A 27,836-nucleotide genomic window follows, 5' to 3' on the forward strand; every position below is an offset into this window, starting at 1 on the left:
GGACGTTTGTTTTCCTTTGTCTAATCCCAGTGACTCGCTTAATTGTTGATCCAAGTTGGATTGCGAGCATAAGTTGCATTAAGGATAATCCTTTAAAAGCGGGACCTTAAACGGGTTCCCACGAGCGTCATCGATGACATCACGCATCAATTGATATTCGGAAACGTTTTAATCGCGTTAGCCACGGTTAGATAAGTAGCGATCGCACGGAACACCGACGACGGTGTCACTGGTTTCCTCTATCTAGGTCAATGGGTCACAAAGTTTCCCGCGTCTCGCGCGCTTGCGTGCGAAGTTACGGACGCACCTCCGTGGTTCCGTCCATGTCTTTCGTCCCTACCTCTACTCACCTTTTTTACATCAATTAAACACAGCTTGATCTCTGGTAACTATTAGCATCAAACAAGATCAGGTACTCGATAAACGTACCGTGTAGATGAGAGCGAGATCAGCAACGTTTGAACAAAGATGTTCATCAATTTCCACGCTGGCGTTCGTCGTATCGATAAACTAGGAGCAATGTAATTGGAATCATCGTCGAACTCGTTTAATATTCACGCCGTTTTGTTTCCACGTCCTCCGCGATCGGCTCGTAACTGTTACACAAGCAGCAGGAAGCGTCGACAGCAACGATTCGTCCATAAGAATGCTCGTTCGGCATTGAGAGTAAAAATAAAACGACCACCGATCGGCTTCCTGGTTTTTCGAACCGTAAGATTCGTCCGTTTCGCTGAAATTCTCACGTCTTCGATTTTTTTCCCCCCGGAAAGAGGATCGAAATAGGAAACAGTCCTTCAGGGACAGGTCAGCGCGGAATGCGCATTCCTGCTCGCAAGGACTCTTCCCTTGAAATAATTCGAAACTTTTGTGGCACGCGCTGCCTCGGCTCTGCTCGCGAGAATGTTAATTGGACCCTGCTGGAATAATTGCAAGAATCACGCTAATTGATTTTAATCCACCCTATCCTGGCACGTCGGCCTTTCTTACTAGTTGCACTTTTTCCTGCCAGTTCCATCTGTTCGACCTTTGGTTCCAAAGCGAGAATCGAGAAAAACCTGATCGATATATTATCGTCGTTTCGTTTCATTTATTAAAGGACAAGTGGAACCGTTTGGCTGAGTAAAGGTTTAAGGGAATGTCTAAAAATAAATCGGCGGAGTCTGGTGGACGTTTTGAATGGGACGAGCGACGGGACCGGCCGCGGCCGAGCCTCGGACGGCTTATCGATGCGTATCTTAACGGTAATACCCATACTCGAAGAAAGGTAGCCCGTCCGGGTCCGGCTCTCGGCCAGTCTCTCCTCGTGACTCCATCGAGACCAACCGTGTGCTCTCTAAAAAGAGGTCTCACCTTTGCTCCACATCGGGATCGGGACGAGGCATCGTGCCGCGAAATCTGGGTCGACCGTCGACCGCCGACCGTATCCGGGCCATACCGCGTCGGTGCGATGGATCAAACGCACCGGTAACCCTCTCGCAGTTATAAAATAGAATCAGGAAATAAATGAATTTTCTAGATTTTATCCAAAGCAAATAATAAAACATAATGCGTTCTTATCGCATTTTGCGATCTATCTATGCATATCCTAGAGTTTCATCGTTCAGAATTTTCAGAGTGATGCATTTCCTCTTTTTTTAAACCTGAGATCGAAGGGTAGGATTTATTAAAAGATGCAAATAGATTTCGATGGAAAATATATTTGAAATTATTGCGCATTAATTATTTCGTATATATAGCTTTTGTAAATTATCGATGAAGTACAAACTAAAAATGATTCGCGGCGGATTCGGTCAAAGACCGCTCTTCTTGGCGGTTACGCAACGAAGGGGAACAAGCGATGCGACGAAGACGACGTAACCCTCGATGGAAGTCCGGCAATTAGCTAAGAAGACGAGCAATCGACTTCCTGCGGCTCTCTCATCGACGTTGATAGAGCATACCGTCGACGGTTAAGCAACTGACTAACGGAATCCGGTGTCGTTAGGCAACTGGTGACATTAGTAAAATCCTGATGACCGTGTTTAAGATTTTGTTGAATTATTTTCACAACTAGTATAATAAAAATGAACCTTCACTTGTAAGTAGACGTAGTTCTGTCGAATATTTTTCACAAGGCAATTCTAGAGGCCTTGGTCATAAATTACACTATTCTTAGAAGGGGTCAGTTTTCTAAGATAAGGCCCGAAACGGTTTTAAGGGAAGGTAGACCCTTGTCCGTTGGCTTCACTTCGAGTCTATTAGTTGCCGAATATAGACGTCCTTCCGAGCCGTAGTAAAGAATAGAATATTTTCTTCAAGATATAAAAACTTGATATTATTAATTCCCATTAACTAATAGATTTTATCTCCACACAATTGTTGATCTAACGAGATCAACCGGAAACGACGAAAATGCTTGTGCAATGATTCAGCCAGTCCGTTGTACCTACGTGTAGATTCGAAGATAACGTAGTGGTCGTTTGTCATGGCAAATCGCGAAGACTGATCAGTCGCGATCTCGATCTCGATCTCGGCCTCACGATATTACGCGAGGCCTCACTGCGTAACCCGCGGCCGAATTCGAAACACCGTTAGACGAAAGATACCGTCAGTTGTAAACGAACCGTGTCCCGAAACGGCGTTAGATTCGTGTGGGTGACTCGTTCTATCGGTAATGAATCAGAACGAGTCGTGATTGCTAACGGTAAAATATATGCCCCGTTACGGCGGCCAACAATGGGACGATAGATCGATCCGTAATTACTACTCTCAGATTCATCGATGATCGAAACTCGTCGTGGGACCCGCGAATCAAGTCGTCAGTCGTACCAACTCGGTTCCCACTATTCGACACATCGGTTCCTTTTCCCTATAATGTTTCATTTTTTAATACTCAGGCCAGTGAGAGAAACAGAAATCATATCTTAGTATTCTTATCAATTCCTACTGAGAATCGTACGCGATGTTTCATTAAAGAATCGACTCTCATGGGACGATTTCGAGACCTATCATTTGCGACAAACAGGTAAACGATTGAGTCGAGCCGTCGAACAGAATGCATCGAAGGGCACTGGTTTACATAATAAAGCTCGACGGTAATAAACGCGGTACACGTCAATTAATAGCGTATGTATTACGAAATCGTTGGCTATTTGCATCACACGGACGTTGCCCATCTGTGTCTAGGCCTCTCAGCCTTCCACCGCCATGCCGTTTATTCAAAGACACTCGTTATTCTTGCTACGCTGATTACAACCGCCACACGTTGCACAATTCACGCTTGCGCCTCTCTTTAACCCGCGAATCTTTTTCTCCTCTTTTATACTCTTTCGGGGACAGTTTATTCTCTGCCGATTGCGAAGCTAACGAGTTAATACTCTTGGTTGTCCCAACAAACGCGGATCATTACAGCAATTTAGTATTTATCGATGTCACACTGAATTATTGTAAAAAGTGTCGAAATCTTATGGATCAGAGGGAGACGTTCCTTAGAACAACGGCTGAGACCTTGCGCGTTTAATTAATAATGCGATTTTTTCTTCGGTGACAGATAAATGGTTACCAGTTAAATAATCACGCATCCTCGTATTCCGTCGAATGGGAATGCGTTGCGTAACGAGTAATTGAATAATTGTGCATAATTTTGCATGAACAGAGGCAGCGTTTAGCCGTCTTCGATGGTACAAGGTCGATACGATTACGGTAACGATCTCGAAACTTGTCGATCACGCGAACGTTTAAAGATCCTCCTCTTCACGGTTAACGTTTTAATACACGAGTCAAGACGTTTCATAAATTCAGCGTTCAATTGCGACGCGACAAGGAATACATCGTAGCAGTGATTTTGACAGCGACGCAAGCGATTTCGAGAGTCACCGCGGCGACGTGACGAGGGAACAATCGAAGCTAATTAACTCGAAAGTAACTTGACAAACTGTGTCCTCCGTTCATCCTCCAGTCCACTAATTATTCCTTCGCACGTCTCATGACCCGCATTTCGCGTGTACACTTCATTTTTTATCTGATATTTAGCACACGCCGGTAAATGTTTATTCTACGAACACTTTGAACGTAACGCTTGTTTGAGCTATGCGTATAAAGGGGTTAAGATCTTGAGAGCGAAAAGGAACTGTGGAATTTGTTCGCGGCGACGACGACGCGGTTTCGTCGAAAAGACGAGGAGCGACGTCTTTTTGGCACGTCGTCGCCGCGTTAGTCGATGCTCGTACGTTGTACATCATCAAAATCCAGGGTTTAAAAAGCGTACTCGAGGAAAAGACCGAGCACGGTAAAAATAATGTTGCTCGTCGCGTCATTAACGGGCGACGAAAATAAGGATAGGGACCGGGTGGCGAAAGGGGCACAGCGATGGATGGTTCGTCGACGAGGAGACGCGACGGATAAATCACGACGAGAGCTAAGTCGCTTTTGCGACCATCGCCAGACAAAAATCGTAAAAGACTTGACCCTCCTGGAAGATCATCCTTAAAGTCAGACATTCTTTCGGCCGTTGATAAGTAATTCGTGAAGTATGAATGAAAATGGAGTAATTGCATATGCAGTCGATGAGCAAACGATCGGCGAGGTCAATAGTTAATACATGCGATTGTAAGTAAAAAAATTCAAGAACATTATATGCAACTTAGTATGCAGCATACATTAAAACGTAGGTCTTCATTAATTTTTCATTCAAACCATTCTTTAACAACAAAATCCGAGTGATCATAATTCTCACAGGAAATAACAAATGCAAAACATTTCAGTTCTCTTCAGTTACTCCGCGACTATTCTCGGAGAGCTTTAACTCGTGTTAAAAGGGGGACTGCTGTTTCGCCTGCTTTCGCCCGTACTTTAATCTTTTTTCCTCGCCTTTTATTTAACCTCGACACGACATCTAGAAAGGGCCGCTCCTCCCCTGATGTCGCGCCGAGTGAAAGTGTCGCAACCTTGATTTTATAATAAAGGTTGCAGCGATTCGCGTTGCATCGCCGCAGCGTTTAGCAACTCTTGATCGATTCGATCAAGATTCGCAGACTTGCGCAACATTATTTCGACTCGAGAAATCGTGTAGCCGATGTGCGCGGAATCTGAACGTGGAAAGAATTTGTCCCGTCGGCCGTTCCTTGAGACCGCAGAAAGCGATCGAGATCGACGAGGCGGGATTCGCGAAAAATAAGAGAACCGAGGCACAACTAGGTGTCCTTCGTCCTCGTCCGATCGTCAGGGCCGTAGATTTTTTCCGTCTGGCCCGAACTCGATCATAATTTACACCGTCCCTTGGTTCCCATAATCGTTTGTGACTCGATCGTTTCGCAAACGGGTTGTAGTTGCTCGTTCTTATGCCTTCACGATTCCTGTAATTTGTTCGCTGCGCCGCCAGCTTTTGATGGGAACATGGGAATAATTTTATTCCATGAAAATAGATAAATCTTTTGTACTAAAAGTCGACTAACATTTGATAATAAACTGACCAAGAAATGCAAATAAGACTTAAATCGGTCGGTCCTTCGCACGTATTCAGGAAATCGTCTCGACGCGAGGCATTTTCCTCGGAAATTCGTGTTAGCGATTATCCAGGAACGCAATAAATCGTGAAGGAATGACCGAAGATGTTTGTACAGCGAAACAGGAAGCGTCACGCGGCTGTACGCGCGAGCATCGCGGCCTTCCACGGCTCGTGTCACGTGCGGAATATGAGCGGTGCGGGAGCGGATTGCGGTAGGTCGCGGCGAAGATTTATTCGCCTTCGGTCGTCGAAGAACGCGGATAGCGTCGAAAGAATCGCGCGTCACGGTGCGCCGGGAAATTCATTTCCACCAGTGCAAGACTATTTATACGTGGGAAGCGACCGTCATGCTCGCATAATACCGGCCGTTGTATAACGATCACGTTTTTTGCCCAAGGCGTGATCACTGATCACTCGATCAATCGTCCCCCGTCTACTTTTTTTTCTTAAGAGGACCTTAAAGAAAAGTATCGCGTCAACGCAATTCAAATGCGAACGCAAACACTGTGTTAAATTGCAGAGGATTTGAATATGAAAGAATGCATACGAAATGTAGATTACGCAAAATAATCGATTCAATCTATTTAAGTCTTGTACGCATTTTTTATTTCAATGAAATTATCATGATTATGCCAAAGTTTGAAAGAAACCTACTAAGCAATCACCTGTTGCTATATTACCTGCACACTGAGGGTTCAACTACTGCAATTATTCTAAAAATTCGACGATTCATCGTCACATTTCGCAACTGTATGAATCATTGGGTCGTCGCGTATGTACTAATTTGTAACAGGAATCCCCATTCTTTCCACCAGACGAGAAGCTTCTCGTTTAAACACATAGGCCGGTATTCAGAGTCGTTGCTTATTCTTAAGATCATCTTAAGAATTTGCTATCTCTGTCTATCCCATATTTCCAGTCCTTGTCTTGTACAGGGAACAGGGACTTAAGCAAATGATTAAGACGATCTTAAGAATAAGCAACGACTCTGAATACCAGCAATAGTCGTGGTGGATAAGGGATAAGCATTCGGCATCGATAATCGATATCGGGCCGTGTACGCGCTCGTAATCTCGATGCCTGGTCGTTGCATAATTATCACGTTTCACCGTGTTCACGTGCCGTTTTACATGCGATAATCAGTTCCTGCGATAATCGCATGCACGGCAGTCGCGTGTGGCTCTCAGCTCCGTTTTCATCGCGCGAATCGCTTTCAGAATGCGAACTCCAAAGTAAAAGGATATGCTCCACTTACTAAAATCCTCGATCGTTCTCATTTTTTCTGTTAATTCAGTAGCGCTTCTGATTTCAAAAAGATGTAGGATTTTAATTAGGGAAAAGGGAGAGACAGAACGAAATCGGTTACGTAAGCGAATGACGCTGCCGGTACATCATATCTGTGTCACGTGTGCAGCTGCGAAGATCCTAGCTGATATTCTAATTCTAATGCATCGAGTTTATTACGCGAGAGATTAATTGACGCTAGCACCCTGGCCGACGCAATGCATTCCATTACGCGGTACTGTTCGCCGCGATTGCGCTTTTAACTGCGCGTTAAGAAACAGCCAGAGTCGCCTTCGAGTATGTCTGACCATGGATAGGATCAATCTACTGTCACGCTCTGCATTTTATATACTACTCGTGAGCGTTCGCTAACCCCCTTTTAATCATTCGAAATAACGACAGAACTGACGAAACACTTTGGAAAATAACAGAATGATGCGATAAAACAAAATAGTGAATCATAGAAATGTCTTGGACGACATGTGACCGTCGGATTATCATCGACGGGTCTTGGCCGCAAAAAATGTTACGAGCCACGAGCGTTGCGTAAAGCTCGCATAACCACCGTGTTGTTACGTTCCGGCCGTGAAAACCAGCCGGGTGATAACGAAGGTCCGTCGTTTGTTCGTATTAAAAGCTACACGTGACATCGCCCTCCGGCATCCCCCCATGCGTCGCGGAATTCTCTTGACCAGCGCGTTATCAAATCTCCTCAACATTATTCGACTTTCTCCTGTTTCCGATCGCGAATTTAATTTTGAATACCAAAAATTTTATCGGAGGTAACGTTTATTAGCAAATAAACTCTGCTAATTAATATTTCCGATGAGAATTTACGTAACGATCGATACGGCATGATATCAATGATTCAAGAGTTTCTTGAGTGGTTGCATAATTGAGGAGAAGTCAATCAGGTGTGAGCCACGATTTTCGAAGTCATCGAGTAACTTGAACAATTTGTGAAAGAAAAGAAAATTCGCAAGAACGTTTGATAAAAACATGTTGAAAAGAATGCCCGTAACGAAAGCGGAGAGCGCTGCAAGGACGTGGATCGCATTATCGCAATCGCAGAAAGGAATTGCGACATCCAGACTTAAATACCCATCGGTGGCTAATTCCGTGGCGTAGGAAAAATCGATGGGAAGGGCAAGCGCATGGGTGGTATTAATAGCCGGTTGAAATGCGCAAAAAATGTGCCATTTAATACGCCCTGCGTCGCAATAAAAATCGAGTTAATCGTAGCAACCCTTTATTGATCGGATTTTATTTATAGAAGATTTGTTACCTATAATGTATGAGAAATTGTTTCTTCCTTCAAGAGATCCAGAATTTCTAAACAGAGCTCGGATAAAATTAAATGACAGAACTTTTATCCTGGTGTTTGCACGATTACGGGTTTCGTATCTGTCGGATAATAAAATCGTTGACAGTTAATTAGAATTTGTAATGAACGGGATTGCACAACCAGGCGCAATCGGCTCGCGCGTAATTCCATATAACTAATGACATGCAAATATTATTTGCCGGGAACGTTACCTTCTTTCCGTATCGTTGGAAAAGGAAAAAAAATGAAACAGGCCGTGAGACCGCAAATATTTTTCGCGCTTACCCGCCCACCACGCGAAACAGCGTTTTGCGTCATCGTAAGAAATCGGGAATCGAAACGCGGGATAACGTAACATCTCGCGGGAAGATCGCAAAAGCGATCCTGCCCCGGTGCGTTTCCGTTCCGTTCGACGCGTAGGCAATTGTTTAACACCTCGTGCAAAAGCCCGGTTCGACGACCCCCTTATCAAAACATCGCCGGATATTTTCGCGTTGCGGCAGTCTAGACTTTTGTTAAACAAACGCGTCGACGCAACGACCCATCGGCCAGGGCCTGTGCCTCGCGTGCCGTTAGTAAAAAGAAACCGTGCGCGCGGCTTTTGTCTCGTTCCAAAGCCAATTTATTGAGCCATCGACTATACTAATATTTTTTACGACCGTGGTATCTTTATCCGTGTCCTATTTGCTTTATCACTACGAGCATAAACTTAATGACAAGGCAGTAAAGTTCGATTCGTCATAAAATGACGTCAATCGGTAATTGTTCTACCACTACCGTAGCTACGTGCTTTCTAATACTTCTTAAGGCTCGAATGCACACTGTTTTAATTGTCATTTATCAGAGGATATCGTTTGTCATTATGCGCAACATTTAAACTAATCTTCGAATGAAATTGTTGGCAAATTTTTCATTCAGTCACCAATTTAACTGTCACGCGGTCGGCGACAAAATAGGTGCATCGGCATTGTTTTCCCATCGATCGTGAGTGGAAGGTAATTAGGCTAGTGGCTGGTTGGAATTACGCTCGGCCAATTAACTAGTTAGGAATAAATTACCGCTTTTACCTGGCGCGAGCGCGAGCCAACGTTACGTAATCGCGCTATTACGGCTTACGGCCGCTAACTGCAGCGGCACCTCTCCCTCTCCCCCCCCCCCGTTAGCGCGCTGCCATAATATCACTGCAACGCGTATAGTTCGTTCTCTGTGGCTCTGCGTCACCACGTCTTAAGGGACTTTGCACCATGTTTATTTCTTTCTGTCCAAAACCTCGATTAAATTTGGACTTTGAAAAACGAATGTCGGATTTCCGATTCCCCCAATGCGAAACGCTTGTAGTTATCATTAAAAGCCGGTTCTCCTTTGTTTTTTTTACAATGCCGTCTATTTTTAAAGTACAAGGATATAAAGATTATTCCCTATGATAAATTCATTTCCATTTTTAATCCCAAGCTTCGACTCAAAGATTTCCTTGTTCCTTTTTTTTTTTTTTATTCTCTCAATTAAAGTTTCCGTAATCTGTTTTTGTACCGAACACGGATAGAGATATGGATCGTTCGATATCCGTAGCACCCGCGAGTTTCAAGAGGTGTCAGTTACGTCATCCTGCGGTTTAAGCGTTCGCTTATCGGCGTGCGACTTTCAATTCAAGCCCAGTCGAGATAAAAATAACCTCGTTGCTATAAGAACCAGCTTTTTATGAGAATTCATGGTCGGCTCGAAGGTTTAGAAGCTACCTCAGTAGCTGACAAGTATGATCGATCAAGTATTAACGCGCGATTGCAGCAGATAAACAAATTTGTTCGAGAACCAGAGAAATTTCTTATTTATCTGAAATACGCGTAAGGTTCTGCTCGGGTAACTATCGCTCTACTATTTAAATCACTCGATCGTTGGGTACATTCGATAACTTAAAAACATTTCTTGAAATCAATACTGTTGATAAAAACAATTTTTCTAGAAGATAAAAAAGCATGGTAGAGAGAATGGAATAATAATGGCGATGGATCGTGATTGATTCAAGGTAGAAGCACGTCGATTGATTATGCTATTCGCCGAGTATATTTAAACCATTATTATGCATACGGTTACATCACGGGTCATCGATTAAAATAGTAAATCCGCGAAGTTCACGCGTTACACGAGTTGTATGTAGAATGATAAAGCTGCTGAAGGCAGCTGCACCGTAACCGCGGTGATAACGCGTTATCGCGGCACCACCACGGTCGGACGAATCGCGACTGCAAATATGTTTGCCTTCTTAAATAAATGCACTCGAGGCTAGGTTGCGAACGTCGGTTGCTGTTATTGTCCGTTTATCCTCATTACTGTCTCTTCTTTGTTTTATTTATGTGTTTGTCAACTTTAATCCCCCAGTTTTGCAAATTTTTCCATCGGGTCTACTCTCGCTCGAGACCCTCCGCGTTACTTTCTGGCGTTCGAGTTCAACGTGTTCCGAATGTACTAGTCTAGTCTTGCTCTGCGTAGGCGCCTAATTGCTTAATAGTTTACTCAATTTTAAAGAAATTTTAGTTTCATGCTAAAGTAAAATTATTGAAGAAAGACGGGAATTTTTTAGTTGTGTCAAGTATCGCTAATGTTTCTTCCCATTAGTCGAACCATTGTAACCGTGATACGTCTGCATAAATTTAGGGACGCGACACGATCCAAGAGTGCTTTCGAGGCTGCTACGAGCTACTACGAGCTACCGATTATGGCTCCACCCACGCGGTACGGGTTCTCACGAGTTTCGACTTTGTAAATCAGTATACGACGCATACGCACGGCGGCGAGTTCGATAGATCCGAAACGAGGACCTTGAAGCATTTATCGACTCCCGATCTGACGTAACTGGGATGAATAACAAGCCGATAAATTTATGCGAAACCGATTTCGTCTGGAAAAAAATTAGATTAAATATCTGCCCGAAAGTGTAATCCGTTCGTTTATTTCAGGCTGTTACATCATTCTGTACAGTATTTTGTAACAAACGAACGAAATTGGAAACGCGATATAGAGGTTAATTCATTTTAAGGCTTGAGTAATACGAAAATATCTGCAATGTTTGATATAGTAAAAAGGAAACTTGGTGCAGTATTATTCAATCGTAGGCAGCGATTGCGATGCAGTTTTAAGGTTTCTATTTTCTTTTTATTGAGCCTTGTTCTTTAAATCAATTCACTCCTTCGGACGAGTAACGCGCTACTTTTGAATAACTCCGTCGGTGAATAAACACACGCTGCTAGGATTATAAATATTTGAGTATAATATAGTTGCGTAAAGTGGCGCGCGTAGTCCACGGCGAATAATGATAAACAAGAACAAGGGGACACGCAACGCGGCCGTTAATTACGTTTCAAGGATGCATCTCATTAAAGGCGCGAGATGATTGCGGCAAGAAGACATTTTCCAAAACACGCACCGCGCGCTTATCTCCCGTTTAACATCGCGTCGTCGTTAATAATTACGGCTTGCGTAATTAATTTATGTTTTGCACGTTCGCGGATGCGGTTGCTCGATTAAGAAAAAAAAGACAGAATAAAATGATGAGGCTTGTCTGTTTGCTGAAACCAGTTTGTGTTATGATTTGTAGTTTCCTCTTTTTGTCAGTAATATATTTAATCGAGTTCGATGTAAAATAATATGCAATCGAGCATGAAATAAAATCGAACTTCGAGGAAAAAAAGTGATACGCCTGGGATAATTAATTTAATGACTTTATTATAATCTATTAAAGAACTTACGTGGAAAACATAGTTTTTATTTATCACAGAATACATTATTAGTAATCGTGCCAATTTCATAAGATATTGGAGTAAGAAATACTTTTCATGAAGTCATTGTTAATGACTCAGCTCGTATATTGGAGAGCAAATAACGAGGAACAATTAGTGGTTTATGCGCTCTCAAAGTTGCTTACGCGTCATTATTCTGCTTCGCGCAGATTTGCATACGCAAATTCGATTGGCACTGATTGCGTAACACGTTTATTGTTTACGATGAAGAGGAAATGACGATGCTAGTTCTTAGTCGTTTCGATGTACATACCTACGTAATGTGTAGTATTCATACGCATTTTCGATGTAACTAACCTTGCCCCATGATACCGATTGTGCAACTATCGATATAGTTTCTCTCTTTCTCCTTCGCACGGATTTTTACATTTTCTTTGTACTAAATCCTAAGACTTTGTATACCTGGGTAAAATATTTACGTCAACTTTGGCTGAGAGTATATTTTGAAACTGATTAAGAGTAAATGAATAGTCGTTTTTATCAAGCACATTTGAAGGCCAAAAATGCGTCAGGCGATCTTCGAGCGACTGCTTATCACTGGTGTAAAAAATGAATATGGCTCTTCGATCATTTTTTTAAAATTTCGAGTTTCGAAATGAGTGTTGCGTAATGATTATCACGCTAATAATGCTAATTTTCAAATTGCCTTTCGAGTTCACGGTCGTGGTTTGACAATTTGAAGTAAACAAGTATAGATAGCGTTTGACAAAGTAATAATTACGCTAATGTAATGCAACGACGTAAATTCGTAGTTCTGACCTAGCTCAATATCGCCGCGAAGTTATCCGTCTTCCCACGTTTAATGACGAACTTACTTTTTTTAACTTGCCAGTGAACGAGTATCGATACCGAGGACGATTCGAACGTAATAAAAAAAGAAAGCAAACACGGTATACCATTACGTAAAAAAAAGTATCATGTAAATTCGCGTAACGTTTATAGATTCTACAATTAGAAGAGATACTAGAGTAGTTCAAATGGAAACTAGTATGTCATTGCGAAGTCGAAACGGAAGTGACAGCAACCGATCATTAGCGTTCATTGAGTCCGCGTCCCGCGGCGAGGTCTGAATTTTGTTATCAGGGCATCCTCTGACGTCCTAGTTGCGCAATTTGCCAGGATGCGTCAATAACGTAATGAAATCCTGACCTGTCCAAACGTTTTGCAAGCTAGCCGCGTTTAAACGTAATTACGGCCGTAAATTACCCGCCTTACTGTTTTCCACACGTCATTTCTGACTCATTGATATGAGAACGGTGTCATTTATTAAGTTTACTCGATCGTTTGGATCGATGAAAATTTACACCGCCTTTTTCGAATAAAAAAATACGATAATTCAAGGCTCTTAAACTCGGTTTTGGGTGACTCATAGGAGTTTTTAGTCACGCTATTGTTGTAGAATAGAATCATACATTTTCATCGCTTCTCCAGTAATTTAAAATGCTAATTCTTCAATCGGCTGCATTGTAAATTGGCCGCTGTCGATGTCTATTATAACGAGTTCATGCATTTTCTGATGAATGGTATGGAATAATTATAGCGAACCGACGTTTTGTTTCAGGGAACAGGCAAACAGGAAAACGGAGGAGTCACTTGGGTAAGTGAATTCAAATATTCAATCGTTTAGTTTTCTATTTACAGCATCGATCCGCGTGATTCTTAGTTACGGCAACAATTATTTTCGATTAAAATTCGTAATACCGCGCTCTTAAATTATAATTAGCCTCGATTCGAAGCATCGTCGCACAGACTTCGAACCCGAGAAAATCCTTGACACTACCCGCTATAACGTAGATCACCGACCACGTGACTTTATCGGTTATCAGTGAGTGAAATCAGTATTGCTCAATATTCACAAAGGAAGTGGTTACAAATACTCAAACAAAAATGTAGAAAAAGATATTTGAAGTTCAAACAGAAGTATAGATTTTAATATTTCTAATCAAGTTCTACATTTGTAATGCGAATTTCCACTGAGGAGTACCATAGTCGTTCTTTAACCCAGATTTATTTACCGAACGTGTCGGTAAATCCGATGCGAAGGAGTCCACGAACGAAAGACGAGGCACTCGAGGCAGACAGGGAAGAGCACAGTCACAGCCACGGCCCTGGAACGCTCCATTCGCTCATTAGCTCGCTTACGGGATAGATTACGTAACAAGCTTGAAATCTGACATAATACGCGAGTGTCAGCGAGTACGCGTCGCGAACTTTTACCGTCCTCCGATTCGAATGCGCTTGAGACACAGTAACGCGGCCTCGTGTCATTTTAAATGCATGCGAATCTAATACGAGATCTCTAAAAGTGATCAAATTTTTACTGGGTTTATCAGCTGCGATAAGATGCAGAAATTTAATTTAATTTTAAAAGTTGCTCCTTTTATTTATCTTCTGTCTTAAATAGTTATGAAAGGATTGAACAATCGATTAGTGGATCATTAATTTGTTTCTCTTTAATTACACAACGGAGAAGGGCATCGACAGGATTTTAGATATTCATCAGTTCTTAGAACGGTGCTCTCTTTCCCGGCGCGAAACGAAGGCAGCTCGCGGCCGGCACACTTACTTAATAACCTTAACACGTTACTTAATAACGCGAGCGAAAAAAATTACAGAAATTCGATCGAGCGGGATGATTCAGAGCGACGATTACGATCTAACGAAGGAAACGATTGCCGGTTTTCCAGTTGAGATTCAACTAAGCAGCGGGGTCAAGGTACAAACGTATGTACGCACATAAGTACAGGCAAGCTGCATTCGATCCGCCGATTTCTCAATCCGGCTCCCTTACCTTCTCCACCTCGGTTTCGCGCGCGATTCTTATGTAATAACATAACCGCTCGATTGCAGTAACTTACCTTGCCTCGTCGAGTATGAATATAATTTGTGTTGCGTGTACCGATAGGCGGATTATGCATTAGAGTCGGTCAGAGGAAAGAACGTGACACGAAGTCGATGATTAATCATCGCATTATGATTTTTAATATGTGACACAAACATCGTAATTGATTTAATCGCGCGTGTGTCACGTTTCTTCGTATGAGTCTGGAAAGAAGTTCTTATCCTCGCTCTGAATCTTTTTACACTCGAAGTCACGTTGGCGCTTAACATGCGTCAATTATAATGTTACATCCAGCGGGAGTTACGTGGCTCTCTCGGGACGGAAGCTAGAACGAAGGTGTAACTCGCTTATCGACTGACCTACGTGGCCTACGGTCGCACTATTCCGTGTATGCAGCGTTTCGCGTGGCGTACTGCTCCAGAAACCTACTTTTTCGTGCCACCGGTGGCAATGCCAGACCTCCGTTTTCTCGGCTCTCCTCTCTGTCTTCACTCAAGAGACGGCCAACGTGTGTTACGTCAAGGCGTTTTACCCTTCGCGAATCCGTTTTTGCATGCGAAATGCACGCGCCGCGATTTTATCTGCACTCTTCTATCTCGTTTTTGCCCGGGCCTTCAAGGACTTTTGCCGAACATTTTGAAAGATCGTGTCACGTAACCTACCTCGTTTTTTATCGTCAAAGAACTTTACCTCCTTTAACATTTGATTACACTTTATCCGAGTTCATTTCCGTTTTCCATTGAGCGGACTCAGAAATCGAAAGAAGAATCCTGTGAAGATGCGAAAAGTGTCCCGTTCAAAGAAGAAGGAATCCCGAACCGTGTCCGGTCTCTCAAAGAGTATAATTCCGGGAACTCTGGTTTTAATTTCTTTTCCTTGGTCGAAAGTCGACGCAGCAAGTAGGGCATCGCGGCGCTTTTGTCCGCTTCGCGTCTTTTCGACCCGCTATTTCTGGCCCCGACATGATACGCCGTGCCGTGTCGGCCTTTTTGTTTATTCCATTACTCGTTTTGTGACGACCCCGAGCGCAACCCTCGCGATTCCGTCCGGTTCCCACCCCAGGAACGCAATTTTAAACGCAACTAAATTAGACGCGTGAACATCCTTTAACCCTTTCCCCCCCGATTCTTTAGTAGGTTACTTGGTTTCCATCAACTATTTTCGACTACAGATCTATTTTATAGGAGGTAATTATTTTGCAATGATCGCTGATCACTGAAAGTCTGCTTAAAAAAGGAACGTGTTTTTGTCCAATTTGGAAACGCGAATGGGTTTCTTTAATTAAAGACTGGAAACCACTTGAATTATTCATGGGGCTAAGTAGTATTTTGTTCTTTCGCGTTAGATTGGACGGAGAATCTCGACGGAGCGTGTCGAGGAATCCATACATACGGTTTGATACATGCCTATTTATAGGAACGAAGATTCATTACGCGAGATCCCGTTTCACGCATACTACATATCGTCAACTCGTCTTAACGACGAATCTTGTGCAACAAGTCTTCTTATAAAATAACGTAATGTAATTATTTTCTCGCGACACTAATAAGGAAATTGTTTCAATTCCTCACCGAGATTTATTCACGGTTTGCCAAGTCACTTCTTCAAATTTCAGTCGCCATTATTCTTGAGTTTCTAGATTCGTCGAACAATTATTCAGTTTCACCGTATAAAAGGGATTAAATTAGCCAATTACGGCGAAACGGAATAAAAAAATTCCTAGGAAATAAGTTACGTAAAGAAGAGAGACGTAGGCGTTGGGCGGAGGACCCGGAATCGGCTCGGAACCGCTTCTCTCCGCTCCGTTCGGCCCGGCTCCGTTCTGGCTGACTCGCTCGTTACATAACAGTCCCGCGTCTCGTACACGTGCTCGTGACCACGTGGACACCGGTCACGTTACGTTGGCTGGCTGGCCGCGGGTATCTCTGAAAATGGAATTATTCTTACGTACGTAGGTCGCGTAACATCGTAACGACGACAAAACCTGTCCCGTCCTGGCCGTCCGTCGCCGGAGGCCACGAACACCGACGTGTGAACCATTCCGCTTTTGGATTTCGTCCCGTTTACGCGCTTTTTATTTAGCATCCCCCACGTGCCTCCAGTGAGATAAAAAAAATCCTCATCTTCGTTCATTTGAAAAATTCTAAATTTCGTCTGTCAGGAATTTTTTTATATAAGATTTACCGTCATTCGATAGTTCAAGCTTTATAATATGGATTAACAGCATAAAACAATATAGAACTGTAGCAAAGAGAAGATATATGACCTATTGCTTGATAAAAATTGTACTAAACACAATATCTAACTACCATTGAAAGTAGATTAAGTCTCGAGATGTCGAAACGGGATCAGACGAGGGAGAACGCTCCGGCGGCAACGAAGCGGAGCATGGAATGATATATCATACAGCGTAACTAAGATGATAATTATATGCTCGATGCATTGGCATTATCTAACCATAACTATACTCCCACCCAGATTCCCCCCGCGCGCACACAATGCGAACCGTGGACCTTTAACAGAGTTATCTGTTGCCCAACCGATCGTGAGCGAGCAAGCGTGTTTTGTAACAGCGCGGCGCAACAACCGACCGGATTGTCGTTAACGGTAAATTATAAGACAAGAAGTTATTCAGCCGTGCGCCCCATTCGAGATCTAGAATTAATTTACTTGTCCCCGATGCATCTCGACCGGCCCCCAACGACTTTTAGCTCACAGGCAAATCTCTTTGCCTTGCCAATAAAATTGCGGGATGTATGCACATGCATGGAAATAATGATTGCTATCGTGTACGAGTACCTGTTTAGAATTCAACGATTGTCTACTAATGTACGAGTTGAATTAACAACAATCGATATTAATGCTCGTTGGTTTTGTTACAAAACATGAAGAGAACGAAGCTGGGATCAGAATTTTACGACGCATTCTAATAAATATCTTTAATAAAATTGACAAAATTTATTCCATGAATCGATTCGTTGAATTCCTTTTCATAAGAATTACCGCAAATGTTGCGCAGATTTCATTAAATCCGCTAATTACCTGGTTCCGCAAATTGGTTACGTGCTCGTTTAATGAACTGATTACGCTTTTAATGAATTTAATGCGTACGTTATTAACAATCAACGGTGAAACAAATTCTAGCATTGAAAAGGGTTAGTTCGAGCTCGGTTATATACATATGTAAATCGACGCGAGGCTATTATATCACAAGTTCTAGTGGCAAGGTAGAGACAGGCCGTGAACCTAAGTCCACCGAGCACGTTGCACGATCGCACGTGACTCGTTTCGCGAGCGCAGCGTTATTCCGATACACGTTCTCCCTCCGAGCCTCTTTCCTTGTTTGTTCCAATCTCGACGCGCAATTATTATTCCCTGTTTCTTTCCTTTCGAGAAAACGAATTAAGAAGAGACTTCGACCAAACATATACAGCTTTTTATTCCAAACATTGAACCAAATTTAAATTGATAAAGTCTTTGAGCTTCGAATTCAATTAAGAAATTACTCCAACTTGTAATACTAATTTGTCATTTCTTGAGGATTAAATACCAAAGGGATTTGTTTTATTAAGAACAAGTATTTCATATTTTATAAAATTGATGAAGAGGTTTCCTTTATTACTTACATAATTTACATCACATATTTTATATATAACCATAGATCTACTACTGATGCATTTTATCACTTACAACTAAGTCTCTATTCGTACAATATCAAATATATAAAATAAAACAATACATTATTACCAGTATAAAATAAGTTAATAATTAAACGTCCAGCGTGGAAATAGTAAAAGTGATTAAATCCGCTAATTACCTGGTTCCGCAAATTGGTTACGTGCTCGTTTAATGAACTGATTACGCTTTTAATGAATTTAATGCGTACGTTATTAACAATCAACGGTGAAACAAATTCTAGCATTGAAAAGGGTTAGTTCGAGCTCGGTTATATACATATGTAAATCGACGCGAGGCTATTATATCACAAGTTCTAGTGGCAAGGTAGAGACAGGCCGTGAACCTAAGTCCACCGAGCACGTTGCACGATCGCACGTGACTCGTTTCGCGAGCGCAGCGTTATTCCGATACACGTTCTCCCTCCGAGCCTCTTTCCTTGTTTGTTCCAATCTCGACGCGCAATTATTATTCCCTGTTTCTTTCCTTTCGAGAAAACGAATTAAGAAGAGACTTCGACCAAACATATACAGCTTTTTATTCCAAACATTGAACCAAATTTAAATTGATAAAGTCTTTGAGCTTCGAATTCAATTAAGAAATTACTCCAACTTGTAATACTAATTTGTCATTTCTTGAGGATTAAATACCAAAGGGATTTGTTTTATTAAGAACAAGTATTTCATATTTTATAAAATTGATGAAGAGGTTTCCTTTATTACTTACATAATTTACATCACATATTTTATATATAACCATAGATCTACTACTGATGCATTTTATCACTTACAACTAAGTCTCTATTCGTACAATATCAAATATATAAAATAAAACAATACATTATTACCAGTATAAAATAAGTTAATAATTAAACGTCCAGCGTGGAAATAGTAAAAGTGAGATTTTTAATTTTATTTTATTTTACGAGTAACCGAAGCGATGAAATTCAGGGATGAGTTCAGGTTTTCAATTTGCGATAGGCTTTCGGTACCGAGCAACAACAGCCTCCATCGCTGCTGCTGTACGAGCCCGACGAGTCGCTGTCGGACGAGTCCGATGACGAAGACGATGACGTCCAACCTGGAACGGAGATCAATCTGGTCTCACAAATATTTGATTAACTCTATAAAAGTATTCAAAGAAAATGAGATTAATAGATTATAATTAAGAACATACTGCGTCGAGAGGTCCTTTTCTTCGACGGTTTGCTACAGCACGACGACGTCTTGGACGACTTGGGCTTGGCCGATTTCTTAGTCGAGCTAGTGGATTTAGTTTTCTGTTTCGATTTTCCTTTTCCTTTTCGCCTTCGTGGCGAAGGGCTGCCGCAGTCGCAGTCGTAACAATCGCAGCTTGAACACTCGCAACTGTCCTCCGAGTCACTGTCTGATGTGTAGTAAGGGCTGTCTGTGTCATCCGAGTAGTACCTGCTACTGGAGCAACAGGAGCCCGACTTCTTACCAGACCTCTTCTTGCTCGCTACTGCCTTTCTGGAACTACGTTCCAACGTTCGCATTATTATCGTAGAATGTAAACCAATGATACGAAATTATGGGATTTCACAATTTGATTTATGCGTAAAGTTGCAGAAATAAATGAGCAGTGAATGATTTAAGGGAAGCTAATTCCTAATCAGTATTCTAATAGAACATGATGTAACGACTAATCGGCTTAACATTTCATGCGGGCTATTTTCAAATCGTTCTGTTAATTATTGTTAGCTGCTGGCGTAAACAGGTTGCCTGCTTGTTGATAAGTTTTTTATGGTAAGACGTTGGATTGCTCAGTATTCGAAAATTTTCTCGAATCTTTATAAAAATTACTGTTGATACAAATGTCTCTTACCTCATTTTAACTATTAGTGAAATGTGATTCTCACTCGGTGATTCCTCTTCTTTATTAAACCGTTTTTTCTTCTTCCAAGTCTTTTCGCTTTATTAGTTCTGGATATATTATTTTTGATTAACAATTGTGTAACAAGAATTTCTTTCACGTTTCCTTTAAAATTAAGATAACTATCACCGATAAATTCAATGAGCTTAATTTTAAACTAACGGTCAGCGATGGAGACTGTTGTGTTGACAATTGTGTTTCTACGCGTTTCGGCACTCGTATGATCCTCGCTACCAATCTGCTCTAATACTTATATACACAATTTGTCACCTTTAGGAAATTTCTCGAACATTTTTTTATAAGTACTTCTAACGATCTAAGGAACAGCGGTACATTCAAATGTAATACATACATATATGAAATTCATACATCTTACATCAGATTTCTGAAGAACAATATTATGGAATATGAAGTTTTTATTTATAGCTCGAAGTTCGTCATTGTCGAGTGACACTAGATAATCACTCGACAAAATAATTAAAGATAGCGTTAGTTAGGGCAATATCGGTCGGACGGAAAACGTGCTCGTTATGCAAGTCGAGCCATTGACGCAATTCTGGTCAAATCGCAGTGGGAAATCTTGAATTACACGGTTCGTGTGTGACTGACTCGGTTTAACACTGTTATCACATTTGTTTCTTCATTCCCTGGCCTTGCACCGATCGTTTCACAGATCAAAAATTACAGTTATTAATAAGCAGTATCAGAGGAAATTACAATTACAGTTTTACACTTAGCAAGAATTCTGTATAATTTGCAAAGTAATTTTAACCACAGGAATAAAAAAGTAAACTTGAGGTTGAAGTAATTTGTAAATTAATACTGACTTATATAAATTTTCAATATGTATTTTCGTGGCAATTCTTTAACGAATGGGATACAAATTAAATTTCGTGACAGTGTTTGCTGGGGAACAGAAAGATGTCCTAATCTCTGCTAAACGCTTGAGCAAACAAGTGACAAAGCTCTGTAATCCTGCTAGGCAGTTGCCTAGAGAAATGGGAACTAGGAATGAGGTGTACTTTGCCTGGATAGCCGAGGGGTGACACGGCTTCTTCCAAGGGGTTTATGGGCGAGGGGACTGACGTGACTCAGCTACGAGGATGACGTAAGAACGCTAGAGGGTACTCAACTGGCGTAACTTTGAAAACATCTTCCTATTTCTGATATTCACGCATGCAGCCAGTTAGGATACCCTAAATTAGTTTTCCTATTCCTTAAAAGCGATTTATGCTCTGATTCCGGTGATATTTAGAGAAACAGACATTGTAAATTGTATTATTATTCTTTAACAATCTTTGCAAGAAGAATAAAGTATTGTCCCTACTAATCTAATTTGTATTTAAAATATTGAGCTCGCGCGGTTGACGATCCTGGGGATAGAGCTTAGTTAGAGATGAACGGGTAGGATTAGTCGGGGACAATGGATGTACAGTCGGCTCAGTCCTATTGTCGCATCGATCTTCAATCTGTCAAAACGGCGGATGTCGAAACGAGGCGCGAAACAAAAGCGATCGCGTATTCTGCGGATGACAGGCCGTGGCGGACACGCGTGCCATTATAATCGACATTCCGGAGCAGCATTCCGCAAAAGTGTCCGGGGGGACGAGTAGGGGACAATCGTTCTATGTAGAATCGTACTCCTCCAACCTGTCCTCTCGTATGCATAAGTATTCGGACATTTAACCCTTTCTTCGTTCGGGACGATTTATAACTGAGATCGTATTTATCAGCTGTTGAACTTTTGACTATATATTAAGGTTTATTATGTCATGTACTAAAAATCTTTGCCAAGGAGGAGTAAAAGAGTAAAATAAGTCATTTGATAAATTGAGATGCTTATGCTATGGTTATATATCAAAGGGTAAATGAAGCGTGTAGACCAATAAGACACCGTAAAACGGAGATTGCGGTCTCTATCAGTGTACAGCTTGAGATACATTCTTTTTCCAAAAAGAAGCGTGTAACTAGCATGAAACAAGTGGCATTCATCGGGTTCCATGGAAACGCAATTTCCCAAAACTATCGGCGGATTAACGAGATCGTTCTTCACGGGATTTTTCGCGACGAACCGAACCGAGTCGAATCCGCGGCTCCGGGAGATTCCTGGTGAACGGAGTCCTTTGAGAGGTCGCCGAGCATCAAAGGACTTTCTTATGCGTTATACGTGGAACTCGGTAATAGTAGAGTGGAGATGACGTTTACGAGGCGAGGCGAGTCGGCGCGACAAGAAAGTCCCAAGAAAGGGGCTATCTTTATCTCGAGACCCCCTTTTGCATCCGGTCGCGCTGCTCCTTCCATCAGAGTCATCCTCATTCCTTTCGTTCCGACCTCCTCCCTCGCGTTTCTTTTCGACCTTCGCCGATCACCCACGGAATCTATATTCTGCCTCTGTTTAAGTTCAATGCCGAGGAATTTCTTACATGCATAAAGTTCATAGATTTAAATTTTCATTAAAATAGCGACTGAAATAGTATAACAGAAATCGTATGAATTTTGCTAAAATTACAATTAGAATTTTATCACTTAGAATTTGGATGCAATATTTCATTGTCTTTAGGATTAAAACTTATTTTTTATTATTACATTATTTTGCTTCATACAAAGGAAGTATTTTTAGATACGAATTGTAATTCAAAGATTGTCTCATGATCAATTTCAGTTGATATTGATCGCGCCTACGCGATCGGTCCCGCGTTCCTTTCTCTTGGAACGAGTTCATTCTCGCTCCATCTATCGACTCGCACGAGACTCTTTTCGACGTTGTAAAGCTTTGCGATAATCGATGAAAGTTCATACGAATTAAACAATCTCTATGGGACACTATCTGTTTAAAAAAAAATTAACGTGCTTTCTGGAAAAAATTTTATTGACGTTACGTAAGGCTGTGATTTTATTGTGAGGAAGAACAGTAGTTATCTTACACTCTAAAGAAATATAGGTGAGTTTAAGATTATTATATTATATTATCAGGGAATAAAAAGAGTTTATTGAAACTGCAGAAAATGTATTAGAATCTCTTTACCAATTTTCATTATATTTCGGTATTGAACGATTGTTAAAATATAAGAAAATCAGAAACCATTTCTACTGTATTTCCTTTTTAATCGTTTATCGAACGCATTCGTTTGTATACGTCGCATACGTTCCACGCGACGACCCATTCACTTTCGCTTCTTTGGGGTGGTTGCACGATGCGTCGAGTTCGGAGAGGGTTGAAGAGTCGCGCAGCCGCGGTGACCGCTGTCCACTCGCACTGGATCGCGGGTTATTCCTCGCACCTTCACGATCCAGAGGACGAGACACCGGCGGTGTAAATCGAAGAAGAAGATCATTTAGTTCTGGCGGAGTTTCTAATACAAAAACAACGGCAGGCAAAATAAGAGGGACACGCGTTGCGAACGGGGAGCCTAGTGAGTATACTCGTCTATTCTAAAGTCGAATTAGTAAATATAATTTCGATACGCGAGAACGCGAGGTCAATGAACCAGGTTAAAAGTTAAAGAATAAATCTGACAAAAAATGGAAGTCTTGGCAATTGATAAGAATCTTCTTTTTCGAATCGAGAAGAAATTATAGTGACTCATAGATTAATTAATATTTTTCGTTTGCTTTAACAAACTCAACTACGACAATTTAATTATATTAACATCTGTTCTTTCTATTGAATCAAAAATGTTTGAGATTCGATTATATATTTCCTTATTATTTATGTTCTTCTACAAAATAGTATTGAATAAGTACCGTAAGTTTTCATTATACATCGATTTCCTGTTACAGTTTATTATAGTCAGTTCGTACAGTCGTTCTATTGTTTGAAAATATTCGCCAACAAAGTTCAGTAAGCAAGCAGATACTTATAGAGATTAGAGACTCCGTTGGATTATTAACGACGCGCGGCATGGCGATCTTTTGCGAGAATCGGAATTTCCTAATCGATAACTTCTAGTAACCTCATGCTTCCATTAAAGATTCAGAGGGAACTTACCATCTCTTGGAAATCTAATTTCAATCCGACATTATTATTCTGTCCTAGACACTTTTACAGTAACTAACGAATAAGTTTGCTGAGAATATTCAATTCTCGACAGAAACACATTTTACCATCAATCCCTACCACTACGTTTCGGTCAACCTAATTTTAAGAAAGTGCGTGCGACTCGGAATCAGATTATCATCGCGGTAAGCAAGTCGCAAAGGAATCGATAAAGTTTATTACGTTTAACCCCCTCGCCTTCGCGTAACTTCGGCTCTCAGAACACCTTAGAATAGCATTCGCAACAAGTCTCCTAGTTTGCTAGGTTGACATTGCCATCTGGACAGATGGAAGGAGCGTGTATTATTTAATAGAGCGGGTGCCGGCGAATCAATGGCGTTCTATGGATCGCACTGGAGGGTAGTTTTCGCAGTGGTGGACGTTATATTCTCGCGATGGCCACGCAACCGGTAGCTCGTAGCCATTAGTCTGGAACTGTACCGCGAGTTCAAATCGTCGTGCGATGCTCGCGCGATTTAGAAACATTTTCAAGTGTTTCGTACCGAGGTGTGGAGATTTCAAATTTCCAGGGATGGAGAAACCCGAGTCCTCCATAGGGGACGAGAGCAACGCCGAGTTGGAAGATAGAGATCCAAATGATCTAAACAAGCATCTTCAGGTACGCTAGTTCAGTAGTGATTAGAAATTTCGTTCCATTTTTTTTTAAGAATCTTACTTAGTAAGATTAGCGTTGCGATCGGATCCATCGATGTTTTTGATGCAAAGATTTAGAAAAATATTTATTGGTATTATTTGAGCTTAAGGATCTTAAAAAAGGGAACGGTTTAATGGGCCTCGGGTTGCTTTTAATTGATTAATAAGCTTCTCGCAGAGATATTCATTTAGATTATTTAAGCACGCGAACTAGACCACCAAGAAATATACATGACCCTGACATTTGAAGAAAAGTACTATTTATGTACTCAGTTTAGAAAATTATACTTTTCGAATGCTAACTATCTCAAGTACGTTGTCGCTCGTTTTGACTATCAGATTATGTCGTCATCGATGTAAAGTTTCCAAGAAACTATGGTACTCGATATAAGTCAAGGTACCGAAGTTATCGCTACGGTAAAATTGAACTTTGTTTGAAAAGTGGGTAATCTAGGAATTAATGGAAACGTAGGTAATGTGGGACGATGTGATCGGAGAACCGGAAGGGATACGTAGCCCGGAGTGCGCTTGGCGTTTGAGCGGCCACTGCTTCCGGTTGTCCAGGGGTTGTTGCTACATATTCCTGTCCGTCCTCGTCGCGCCCCTGCTAGCTCTCTGCTTTGGCTTCACGTTCGCCTGCCTCGCGTTTCAGGTGAGTCGACGACCTTTTTCTTTCTCGATTTTAATGGTCGATCGATGCCGCCCACCTCTCCACTTATACAATCCATCGCAGTTATGTATTACCTCCGAAAATTCGATCTCTAATTCTTATTCCGATTTCTGTTTAGGATTATCGATTGTGTTTGATTTTCGGATTGATTTCTTTTCGATTTCTGTAATATTTCCTCCTTTTTCATTTTTGTTCGATTCCTATCTGGTTGCTATTCGACTGTGGATTGAGCAGGATCGATATTTTTAGCATATATGGTGTCTGGCTCCGTGTCTCCGCGTCTGGAAAATCACCTGCGCGGCGACCAGGAGTTTTCTCTCAGCGGTCACGCAGGCGATCGTGCGACCCGTTATGGATTCCCTTGGCTATCTGTTTCACAACATCCGAGTGTACAATCAAAAGCTACCGGATGGTCCGGCTCAAAAAGACGATATTCTTGTGGTTTAAATTGTGAAACATAATACAAATTCAAGTGATTCTTATATCATATCTGAAAACGAGCCGATGATAAACTTTGACGAGTCAAATAATTTTAGAAACTCTCGAAAGTTGATAAAATTAAGGAGTGTAATGCAAAATTTGTAAATCACGTTATTTCCTCTGCTTCGTTTTCCAGCGTGCAACAATCGTTCCTTCGACCTAGTAGCAAAAACTATGTTATTTGTTGATCATCGATCATTAACAGAAATGTACGTCCATATATTTATTGTTATAAAACTTTGTAAATAAAATTATCTCTCACGAAACGCTTTTGTCGAAGACAGTTCAGGAATTTCGTACTTAAAATATGTATAACTCGCGCAATTATTGTTAATGCTACATCCTCGATGTTGCGTAGTCGTAATAATGACAGTAGGATTTGATTTTCCCGCCAATTTCTGACCGACCTTGAAGATTATCGCTGACAGCAATAACATTGTCACAAACAAATGTCGAATCGATAATTGAAAGCCATGAACGAAAAACAGAGACAGAATCGCGATCCTTGATTAGCGTTTGGGAGTGGGGTCAGGGGAGCAAATAAGATAAGACGCATCTCGTTAACACCAGCTGACTTGCGGGAGTCAGTTTTACGTTGACTACAGTCATGGCAGTCACGCTGACGATTTTATCGAGATGCGGTCGACAGACTTGCAGAATATTATCGAGACGTATCCTTTCTTATTCGTACAGTATTCATTAATTCCTGAAAGAGACATACAAATATAATCTTGCACTCCTCTCTAATAGAAGTGTTTTGCAATGGAAGAGCTAAGGTGCAAATATTGTTTTTCCTTAATGCATAATTTGAATTATCAGAAATTTCGGTCTCGTCTTCGCTCAGAGGGAAATGTAAGTCTACCTTTTTTGATAAACAATCTCGACTTTGTTTTTGTGAAAACAAGTTGCCTTCGCCAACTGATATTACTGATAGCATTTGCGTATGCCACCAGATAGTAGCACACGCACTGTTTGCCAAAGTGGGGAAAGATCACATGATTTACATTTTACATGCAATGAATACGAAAACGTTTAACTTGAAACGTCACTTAATTATACAGAAAACAAACATTTCTAACACGCATATAAAATATCTTTTACTATTTAGATAATACATGTAGTCTACAAATTTATTTAAATACGATTTACTCTGTGCTTCCGATACCTTTCAGTATTTAAGGATGTATTGGCTATACAGTCAATCCCAAAAGTTTATGTACCTTAGAAAAACGCATTTCCTATAATTAAAAAGAAATCAGACGTCGGAAGAATAATGCTAATAATAAATAGCTACGTGCTAAAAAGTATAGAAGGAAATATCCAATTAAGTATTGACGCTGACGAAAATATTTTTTTTCAAAATTGCGAAAAATGCTTTAAATAAAAGTTGTTTTCCTTCTAACTTCGATATTTAACGAGTTACGTATGATTATTTGGCATTTTATTGATGTTGACAAAATCCGACCATCCCAGCGTCGAAACGGCGAACTTTTGGCAAAAAATTTCATTTTTCCTTAATTACTCCTAAACCGTTGAATCTACGGGAAAATTGTATAGGACCTTTCTTGTAGAGGACGACGAGATCTACAATTTCTGTATAAAAGTTTTTCGCTAGCATTAATATTTAACGAGTTATTGACGAAAAACGAAAAAACAGTTTTTTGCAAATTACTCGTTAACTATTGACGCTAGCGAAAAA

General features: G+C 41.1%; 3 protein-coding genes across 4 annotated transcripts in view; 2 read left to right on the forward strand and 1 right to left on the reverse strand.

The window, feature by feature from the left end:
- The window catches only part of LOC108624100 (caveolin-3), a 49,784-nt gene extending 23,656 nt beyond the window's left edge, over nucleotides 1-26,128 (forward strand). Inside the window, exons 3-6 of the mRNA XM_018023157.2 lie at nucleotides 13,449-13,484; nucleotides 24,864-24,952; nucleotides 25,460-25,639; nucleotides 25,907-26,128. Coding sequence (XP_017878646.2) covers nucleotides 13,449-13,484; nucleotides 24,864-24,952; nucleotides 25,460-25,639; nucleotides 25,907-26,104 — 503 coding nt within the window. The 3' untranslated portion in view covers nucleotides 26,105-26,128. The remainder of the gene's footprint in view (nucleotides 1-13,448; nucleotides 13,485-24,863; nucleotides 24,953-25,459; nucleotides 25,640-25,906) is intronic.
- On the reverse strand, nucleotides 19,114-21,079 carry LOC113464206 (suppressor protein SRP40). 2 transcript variants are annotated; one of them, XM_026812821.1, is made up of 3 exons: nucleotides 20,250-21,079; nucleotides 19,581-19,900; nucleotides 19,114-19,484 (listed from the first exon to the last, which is right to left on the reverse strand). In XM_026812821.1, the coding sequence occupies exons 1-3, from the start codon at nucleotides 20,252-20,254 to the stop codon at nucleotides 19,363-19,365; spliced, it is 447 nt and encodes a 148-aa protein (XP_026668622.1). In that variant the 5' UTR covers nucleotides 20,255-21,079; the 3' UTR covers nucleotides 19,114-19,362. The 2 variants fall into 2 exon arrangements, with proteins under 2 accessions (XP_026668622.1, XP_026668621.1); XM_026812820.1 differs by having other exon boundaries at nucleotides 19,581-21,079.
- Nucleotides 26,129-26,660: 532 nt separating the features above from the next.
- LOC108624099 (glutaryl-CoA dehydrogenase, mitochondrial) overlaps nucleotides 26,661-27,836 on the forward strand; it is a 4,439-nt gene continuing 3,263 nt past the window's right edge. Inside the window, exons 1-2 of the mRNA XM_018023154.2 lie at nucleotides 26,661-26,808; nucleotides 26,957-26,989. Of these exons, the coding sequence (XP_017878643.1) occupies nucleotides 26,745-26,808; nucleotides 26,957-26,989 (97 nt within the window). The 5' untranslated portion in view covers nucleotides 26,661-26,744. The remainder of the gene's footprint in view (nucleotides 26,809-26,956; nucleotides 26,990-27,836) is intronic.

This window comes from Ceratina calcarata, unplaced genomic scaffold, assembly GCF_001652005.2.
Source record: "Ceratina calcarata isolate Rehan_Ccalc_2016 unplaced genomic scaffold, ASM165200v1 scaffold297.2, whole genome shotgun sequence".
NCBI classification, from domain to species: Eukaryota; Metazoa; Arthropoda; class Insecta; order Hymenoptera; family Apidae; genus Ceratina; species Ceratina calcarata.